This window comes from Peromyscus maniculatus, chromosome 8 (genome assembly GCF_049852395.1).
Source record: "Peromyscus maniculatus bairdii isolate BWxNUB_F1_BW_parent chromosome 8, HU_Pman_BW_mat_3.1, whole genome shotgun sequence".
NCBI lineage: Eukaryota > Metazoa > Chordata > Mammalia > Rodentia > Cricetidae > Peromyscus > Peromyscus maniculatus.
In genome coordinates, this window is record NC_134859.1 from 15,096,329 (window position 1) to 15,105,460 (window position 9,132).

Here is a 9,132-nt window from a genome sequence, read left to right on the forward strand (position 1 = left end):
TAGGCCTCTGCTTAGGAACAAGGTCCTGGGGAAATCGCTTCCACTATACCTTCTCGGCATAAGCAGGGAGTGGTCAGTCTTGTTGGAGCAATTCTTGGTTTTTTTTTAGCCTTTTGTTCTAACCTCTGTCCCTTTATCCCTGGGTGGAGGACCAAGGAATTGACACATGAGTAATGACGACTTTCTCTAATTGAACACCTACTGTCTCACAGGCATCGGAAAAAAAAAAAAAAAAAAAAAAACCTGCAGATGATTTTGGCAGGTTGGCATCACGACCATTCCCATTTCACAGGTGGGAAAGCTGAGAGCTGGCCACATTCCTGAGCACTGATCCCAACCTCCCATACTTAGCGCTAGGCGGGATTCAAAGCCGGGTTTGGAAGGGAAAGATTCCAGCCACACACCCATACCAACCCAAGCTGCAAAATAATAGTAATCCGAAGAGCACTGGGATGCCGAAGAGTGGTTTCAATTAGTGATTCACTTTCCGCCGCCGTCGCAGGCCGGCCGGCGAGGGGGTCCCTCAGCGGCTGGGGCGGCGGGCAGGGGCGGGTGCCGTGTCCCCTGGCCCAGCCCGTCCCGTCTTGGCCAGCAGTTTCCTGCGGCGGCGGCCCAGCCCCGCGTCAGGCGCTTTGTTCTGTTGCCCGCCTGGGCCTCCTCCCAGACCAACCTGCTCTGGGTTTGAGCCTCGGTTTTCCCCTTTGCTCCCCCTGTGCCCAGTGTCTGCGCCGCCCGGTGCCGCCTCCCTGCCTGCGCTCTTCCCGGCATCCTGACCCCCCAGGAGTGCCATCATGGGGTCAGGAGAACGACAGGTCCCCTCGGGCTGGAGCCCTGCCGCCTCCCGCCGGCTGGCCGCTGAGTCACTGCTTCCACAGGAGCCGGCTCCGATTTCCTGCCCCCTTGCCCTCTCCCCCGTCATTAATATTGGTGACGGTTCAGCTGGCTCAAGGCAGAGCCGCGAAGCGGGCCGGGCCCCCTCTCCACCTCTGCGCCCTCCCAGCTCAACAGCCTCTACCACCCTTCTGGGCCCAGGGGCTTGGTGCCTCCCCTCCCCCATCCACCTGTGCTGGGTGGGGTGGGAATCACGCTTTTGGTAGGCTGTCGATGGCACGCTCGCTCCCTGCTCACTCAGGCTGGGTCCTGCGAGGGGAGAGTCCCCTCTTTAATGGCTGGGTGTGCCTCCTCATTACAGTCTCAGCGCTTTCCAGATATTGTCGCCCCAAACTTCATTGCCTTGCTTGGGAAGTTTCAGGCCTCATTCGAGCCTTCCCCTCCTCCCCTAGACCAGCGTAGGGCTCATTCAGCTCGGCCTCTCCTATTCCTGGAAACCTATGCTCCAGGTTCTCTGAACTGCTCACACCCATTCCCTGGATGTAGATTTAGGGCTCCGTGCTTGAGCCTTCCCAGCCCTATCCTGCTCTCTCCATGGACCCTTCAGGGACATCTCTAGATGTCCCTAGCCCCTGGCTAGCTCACTGTCTGCCCACAGCTGTCTATGCCTCCTCTTGCTCATCTGAATGTCACTCCTTGCCCTCACTCAGGTCTGCATTCTCCTCCAGGCTGGGAGCTCGTGCAGAGCCTGGGGGTGGGGCTGGGGGTGGGGGTACCAGCACAACCCAGAAGCAGGGATATTGGCTCTTGCTTTCTGAGATGACTCAACCTGCTGCAAGAATGATGCCTATCAGACCAGCCTGGTGTCCTGGCCCACTAGGTGTCCTGGCCCACTGAACCTTGGAGCTTTGTCTGTAAGGGGGACTCATGCAGACATTTAAGCAGTCCGCATAGAGGATGATTAGGACCATGGGCCTGAGTGCAGGTGTCTGAGATGGTCTGCACTTGGCTGTACTGGGGGATGGTCTGTATGTCAAGTTGTTCTGATTGATCAATAAATAAAACCTGATCGGCTGTGGCTAGGCAGGAAGGATAGGCGGGACTAACAGAGAGGAGAAATAAAAGGACAGGAAGGCAGAAGGACTGACTGCCAGCTGCCGCCATGACCAGCAGCATGTGAAGATGCCGGTGGGCCACCAGCCACGTGGCAAGGTATAGATTTATGGAAATGGACTAATTTAAGCTATAAGCACAGTTAGCAAGAAGCCTGCCACGGCCATACAGTTTGTAAGCAATATAAGTCTCTGTGTTTACTTGGTTGGGTCTGAGCGGCTGTGGGACTGGCGGGTGACAAAGATTTGTCCTGACTGTGGGCAAGGCAGAAAACTCTAGCAACATTCCCCTTTCAAATACAGGCTTATTTTACTTTATTTTTCGAGACATGGTCTCCTCCTTCGAGGGCTGTACTGGAACTCTGGAATTCCCTATGTAGCTAAGGATGACCATGGACGTCTGATCCTCCTGCCTCTACCTTCTGAGTGCAGAGATTAGAGGCATGCATAACTATCTGATCCATGTGTTACTGAGAATGCACCCTGAGTTCTGTGCCTGTCAGGCAGGCACTATATGGACTGAGCTACACCCCCAGCCTGAAGCTGGCCTTGGCATCACTGCCACACCCCCGGGCCCACTCTGCATTGGAGTGCCTTAGCAGGATGCTTTCCTCTTTCCTGTGGGTTATAGGTATCAGCCCTTGCACATCTCTGGCCGGAGCAGGGGTCATGCATTGAGCCCTGAAAACAGCTGTTTCAGATGCACTAGCCATTGGCTGGAGTCATTCCCTCTGTCTGTCCCTGCATGGTCTGGTAGCCCGCTCCCAGCCACCTCTCTGAACCTATCCACTTGGCCAGAAGGTAGCACAGTCCGGAAAGAATTGCTGAGCATCTCCTATCATGTGCCAATCAGAATCCCCCCCCTCCGCCTGTCCTTTTGGGAGTAACAGAGCCTCAGAGTCTTTCAGGGCAGGGGATTAAGGCCACTTTGGTTGTAAGTCACTGAAAAATTCAATGTTTTCAGCAGAAGGGGATTTTTCCTCCCTCATAGATCTAAAATCTCTTGGTGTTAGGTGAGGTGTGATTTAGTGATGTTATCAGCATACAGGTCACATAGAAGGACTGTGACTCTCATTGGAAATAAGGGGGTGGGAAGTGGGGTTGGAGGAGAAGGCTGATCTCTACTAACTTTCCAAGGTTCTGAGGTTACACTCTAAAAGCTGATGCCCCTGTTTGCCTTAGCCAGCAGAGTTCAAAGTTCTGAGGTGCAGCCCAAGCTTTGATTTTTTTTAAAAGTAATTTATTATTTTTTTAATTGTCAACATAAGTGACTTATGGTCATAGAAGGGGTCAGAAACAGAGGCAATGGTCAAGCTCAGGTGTAGCCGGCTGTTAGCCTCTTGGCCTTTCAGGCTGAGTCCATGGTGGAGAATATGTGCTCATCATTGGCTCCTACTAGTTCACGCACTTTATCTTTGGAAGTCCCTGGGTACCCACCTCTCTCCTACCCCATGCTCCAACAGAGTACTCTACTCTGCATCTACCTGCCTCCTCCATAGTCCAAGAGCTCCCTGAGACCAGGATTGCTTCTGACTTACTCTAGGAGCTGAGCACAGGCCTTAGCCCAAGACAGGGTTTGTGGTCAAACAAATGAAAGCCTACCAAGACGGATGGAGTAAGTGGATGATACAAGAGCGAGCCTGAAAAAAAAGAGAACCTACCTTCTGAATCCCTCACCGTGTCTCTCGGATGTCCTTCCAGAAGGACTCGCTGTTCAAGGAGACCGAGCAAGCTGAGGGTTTGAGCCTTTTCCTGGCCCACTTGGTCTCCCTACTCATTCATTCAGTACTTATTAATTGCTGACCACAGGCCAGACATTCCCACATCCATTATGTCATTTCGCCCTCTTAAGTCATTGAGATTGACTCGGCCTAGAGAAAGGGAACTGCTCAAAGAGGCCAAGGGGCTTGCTCTCCCAAGGTCATGGCACTCGACAACGGCCCCTAACATCCTGGTCTCATGTCCAGTTCTGGAGAAGTCCGTGGGGAGACGAGAAGAGGCAGAGTGAGTGATGGCCACCAGAGCTCCTCACCTCTCACAGAGCCACCACGGGCACATAGTAAAACGTGGGCACAAACTGCAATGTTGGTCTAGCACAGATCAGGCATGTAGGATCAGTACATGTCTATGTTTCCTATGTACAGAGGGCTGGGAAGCTGGGCTCTGGATTGGTCCCAACACCACAGGGCACAGAGGGGCTTGGGAACCAGTGGCAGAGCCTATGATGAGCACAGATTCTCCACCATGGACTTGGCAAGAAAGGCTAAGAGGCTAACAGTAGGCTGCACCTGAGTTAGACCCGTGCCTCTTGAGGGAAGTGGAGACGCTGCCTAGAGAGTGAAGCAGCAGTCAAGGGGTGCTTCCCAGAGGAGGCAATTACAGAGCTGAGCTTCGAAGGACAGAGAACCAGGACGGTGTTGTCTAGCTCTTGCTTTGGTTGCTTTGACTTTGGTGAAGATCACGTAAAGAGTTGGAAGAGGAGCTTCTAGACCTTTTCACAAGAGACCTAGAGCCAAGAGATCACTGGCCTCAACCTGCCTTACACACGTTTTTTTTCTGCCTTCCTTTATAATAGTCTTACTACTGTCTCTGCCCAGGTTGTCCTCTGGGTATCGTGTGGTCTTGAACCTGCCCTCTGTCTGTTCTGAAGCCGGCTTAAAAGACAGCATTTCCCAGAGTTCCTCTACCGGGCCTTTCTGCAGAGTTCAGCACTCTGTCTGCAGGGACTAGGTTTGCCCTCCTCTCAAAGGTGAATGTCCCTGGAAGCTCCGGCCAGTTTTCCACTTCAAACAAAAGGCTGGAACCCTCACCTCAGTCTCCACACACAGCCAGACCGCTGGGCTTCCAACTTGGCTGGGCGGCCGTCCGGAACGAGGAGTGGGCCCGGCCTAAATTTGGAGATGTTAGCTGGAAACTTGTGCTGCTAAGTCAGCCGGTCCAACTTTGTGTTTCCCATTGTCTCCCATGAGCCATTGCTGCTCCAGGAGGAGGCCGCAAGGTCGCCCCGCCGTCTTTTGTTCCGGGTAGTCCCAGCAGTGCCAACCTGCCCTTGTACCTTGAGGTATTTGTGAGGTTGAAATGAGGCAGCCATTTTACCAGCCTGAAAGGAAATCCTGCTGGGTAGCAGTGCCAGAATGAAGAAACCACGCAGCCCTGGTCGCTACACTTGGGCTGTGGACCCAGCTGCATCTGCAGGTCACGTGACCTCACCACCACGTGGGCCAACAGTGTCTCATTTCCTTTAACTCAGCTGATGTTTTAGTCCATCTTTTGTAAGAGAAATGGGTCCTGGCAGGTCTGCACGAAATCTGCCGTGATGTCAGCCGTTCAGCTCTTCTTCGATACAGTTCAACACACTCTGTACTCAGTGGGATGTGGCACACTTTACTACTTGGTATGAAGCAAGCTAGGAACCATCCAAAAATAAGACGTAGCATGGCCAAACTCCACAGGCTGCGTCAGGGGGCCCTGGGGTCTCAAGTTCCTGAATAGATGTTCCTAAGTCTTGAGAGACTAGACACGCAGGGCAGAGAGCACTGACTTTGGAGCCAAAAGCCAAATGAACCCAAGCACATCCCGTGACCTCAGGGTGGCCAAGTCCTCCTCCAAACCTCAGATTCCAGGCAAAAGAGTACAGTGACTTCTGCATCATAGACAGGCGAGGAATGGCACTTATAAATGAGGTTGACGCACTGGGGGACTCTCCAGGTTGGCTCTGCTGGGACTACCCGGGACAAAAGACGGTGGGGAGACCTTGCGGCCTCTTCCTGGAGCAGCAATGGCTCATGGGAGAGAGTGGGAAACACAAAGTTGGACCAGCTGACTTAGCAGCACAGGTTTCTTTTCTGTTTGTTTTGTTTGGGGCACTGGTGGTTGTACCCACATAGTACACTGATTGGTGGGCTTGGGTCACATGTCCGGGAGGGGCTCCTATTTGATTGGCTAGATCTAGGTCTGTTGCTCAAGTAGGGATGATATGGAGCCTGTGAGGAAGGATCCTAAGGACGCTGTGGACTTCTGCAAGACAGTGGGACTCTGCTCCCTGCTAGGAGGACTGAGCAAGCTGGGAGGGCCTATGACAAAGGACTATTTGCGTCTAAGGAAGCAGAGATTAGCCCCTTTGTGCTGTGGTGTCCCAGCCTCAGCCACATCCCAGCGCCCACTCGGAGCTTCGTGCCGCCAGGGTCTTTGCCCTTTATTTTCTCCTGCAGGCAAAGGTTTCCTGCCGGGCTTTTAGTTGGGCTCCCGAATCTTCTCCTAGGCCCATCCTTACAATGCTCGTGAAGTCTAGTTTTAAGCAGAGCCCCTCTTGGTATCTGATCACCTGCCACGTCCACAAGGCATGTGTGCTCCTGCCTGTCTGTCCTCAACCCCTTCCCCTGGCGAGACTACCCTTGTTGGTGCCGTGAGGCTGGGAGCTGAGTGAAGCCTCTCTAGACCTGGGGGGACCTGGGTGCAGTGGGCCCCGGTCCCCTCTCTCATCACCGTGGTTGTGTGTAATGTCTGCCGTACTCTCCTTTCGTTGACGCTCCTTCTCTCTCTCCTGCAGCCTGATGGTACTAGCAAGGAGTGCGTGTTCATTGAGAAGGTTCTGGAAAATAACTACACGGCCCTGATGTCAGCCAAGTACTCAGGCTGGTACGTGGGCTTCACCAAGAAGGGGAGGCCTCGCAAGGGTCCCAAGACCCGGGAGAACCAGCAAGATGTGCACTTCATGAAGCGTTACCCCAAGGGACAGGCTGAGCTGCAGAAGCCCTTCAAGTATACCACGGTCACCAAGCGTTCCCGGCGGATCCGCCCCACTCACCCCGGCTAAGTCCGGCCACACTCACCCCTAGAGAACTACATCAGAGGAATATTTTTACACGAAAAATAAGGAAGAATCTCTATTTTTGTACATTGTGTTTAAAAGAAGACAAAAACTGAACCTAAAGTCTTGGGGGGGCGAGGGGTGATAGGATTCTACCGTTGACCTGAACCCCACGACAAAGGACTCCCGAAAGGGGACTGCTGTCAACCCACAGGTGCTTGCCTCTCTCTAGGGGGTGACAACTCAAAACTCATCCCCAGAGGAGGACTTGAATGAGAAAACTGACGCTGCGAGAAACCAAAGTCCTTTCCCCAAAGGTTCTGAAAGCAAAACAAAAACAAAAAACAGAAAAAAAAAAAAAAAAAAAGGAAAGTAGTGCCCCTCCCCACCCCTCCCCCTGCCCTAGACTCCAACAAGAATCGCTCTCTGGTTTGCAGTCATTTATTTATTGTCCACTGCAAGCTGTCCCGCGACACCGCGCAGGGAAGGCGCCCCTGAGAATTCTCCGCGCCTCGACCTTCCGACGACAGACGCCTCGTCCAATCATGGTGGCCTGCCTTGCCCGCAGTTCTGGAGGATGCTGCTATGGACCTTCCGTGACTCACGTGACCTAGTACACCAATGATAAGGGAATATTTTAAAACCAGCTATATTATATATATTATATATATAAGCTATTTATTTCACCTCTCTGTATATTGCAGTTTCATGAACCAAGTATTACTGCCTCAACAATTAAAAACGACCCACAAATTATTTAAAAAAACCGTGAGGAGTGTGGTGGCTGGGGACCAGGCTCTGGCGGGGCAGTCTCTGTGTGCTTTTTCCTCTCGGTCTTTGTGCTGGGACCACTGTTCTAGGCACTGAACAGGCAACCTCAGAGCACATGGGAATCTGTTTCAGATTCAGAGAAATCAGTGTCCTTGATGCAGGGTTGGGCCCAGTCATTTGTTCATAGGCATCGACATGGCCTCCTCTAGTCTGGTCTGGGCTCTGGGGATCTACCGGAGCCCACAGGGAACTTCACCTTTAGTAATTCAGATTCACTGCTTCATTGATGTGTGTGTATCCACTCGCCCTTGATTAACTTGATTTTTGCTAAGTGTTGGGAATCCATCAAAGAACAGTTTATGAAATCCACAGTATTTGGTCAAGCTCAGGCTGGATTTTGAGGTCATTTCCATCCTTGGAGTTTCTCTTTTATGTGTGAGTCTGGCTTCGGTGGCTTGGAGGACCTGCTCTTCCAGGTGACCCCAGGGCTGGAAGCAGACTCCAGGGGACCCTTTTCTTGAGGCTTGGGTGAGGGTGTGCAGCCACGTCCTTCCCTCCTGCTGCCCCCAGCCCAGGCCTCATCCTTGGAAAACCAGCTCTGGAAGGTGGGAGGGGACCCTAAGGCTCCTTGTCATCCTCTGCCTTTGAAACATACTCCTGCAGAGACTGGCTAGAGGGGTCCTGTGTGGGGCAGGGATTGGGGAGGGAAGTCTTCTGGCCAGGGAAGGCCTTGGGGTGGGCTTCTGAATAGTTGCCCTGGACTCTGGACAAGCAAATCTGCATTGTGACCTGCCCACCACCCTCGCCCCAGCTCCTGCCACTTGGTTGGTTTGCCCGCCTGCCAGGGGCAGCCTGGGTCCTTGAAACTTTGTGAGGCCCTCTAGGTGCCCAGTGGGGTGGGGAGTTCTGTGATTGTTCCGTTTGTAGATGATGAACTGAGGCTAAGAAGCATAAAACTGCTGGGCCAAGATCGCTGAATAAGACAGAGGCAGGGCAGGCCCCTTCTGAGGCCCACTGCCTCCTCCCGCATCTGACACAGATACTCTCAGGCTCAACAAAATCATCTCTCGCTCAAGGCCTCAGTGAAACCCTTGGCGAGAACCCTAACGCGTGGGGCCTGGATGCACCACAAGGAAAGTGTGAGGCAGGCCACAACTGTTACCATGGCCACATCATGGCCAGGAAGAAAAAGAGGAAAGGGGGACGAGGCCTGGAATCCTCTGATCCCTTTCAAGGATGCACCGCTGGGGATCTCCCACAGGCTCCATCTCTTTCCAGTAAAGTCGCCCCAAGGAGCAAACTTAACATCCGACCTTTGGGAGGCCATATTCAAGCCATAGTGCCTAACTGCCGGGCACCCTCCTGTACCTGTCTCTTCCTCTCTGCTCTTCCTCTTTTGAAAACTGGAACCAGAATTGAGGTATCCATTCACTCACCCAGACAATGCCATGCTCGCTCTTGCTGGCTGCTGCTGTCCCAGGGGCTGGTGACAGCAGTGAGCTGAGCAGTCTCTAGGGATGAGGAAATGGCTTATGGGTAAAGAGCTTTCTGGAACAAGCATGAGGATCTGAGTTCGGGCACCCAGCACTCAACAAAAGCTGGGCTTGT

The 9,132-nt window shown here is 53.1% G+C and overlaps 1 protein-coding gene across 1 annotated transcript in view; it reads left to right on the forward strand.

The window, feature by feature from the left end:
* Fgf18 (fibroblast growth factor 18) overlaps positions 1-7,519 on the forward strand; it is a 31,423-nt gene extending 23,904 nt beyond the window's left edge. Inside the window, exon 5 of the mRNA XM_006978881.3 lies at positions 6,493-7,519. Coding sequence (XP_006978943.1) covers positions 6,493-6,759 — 267 coding nt within the window. The 3' untranslated portion in view covers positions 6,760-7,519. The remainder of the gene's footprint in view (positions 1-6,492) is intronic.
* The last annotated feature ends 1,613 nt before the right edge of the window (positions 7,520-9,132 follow it).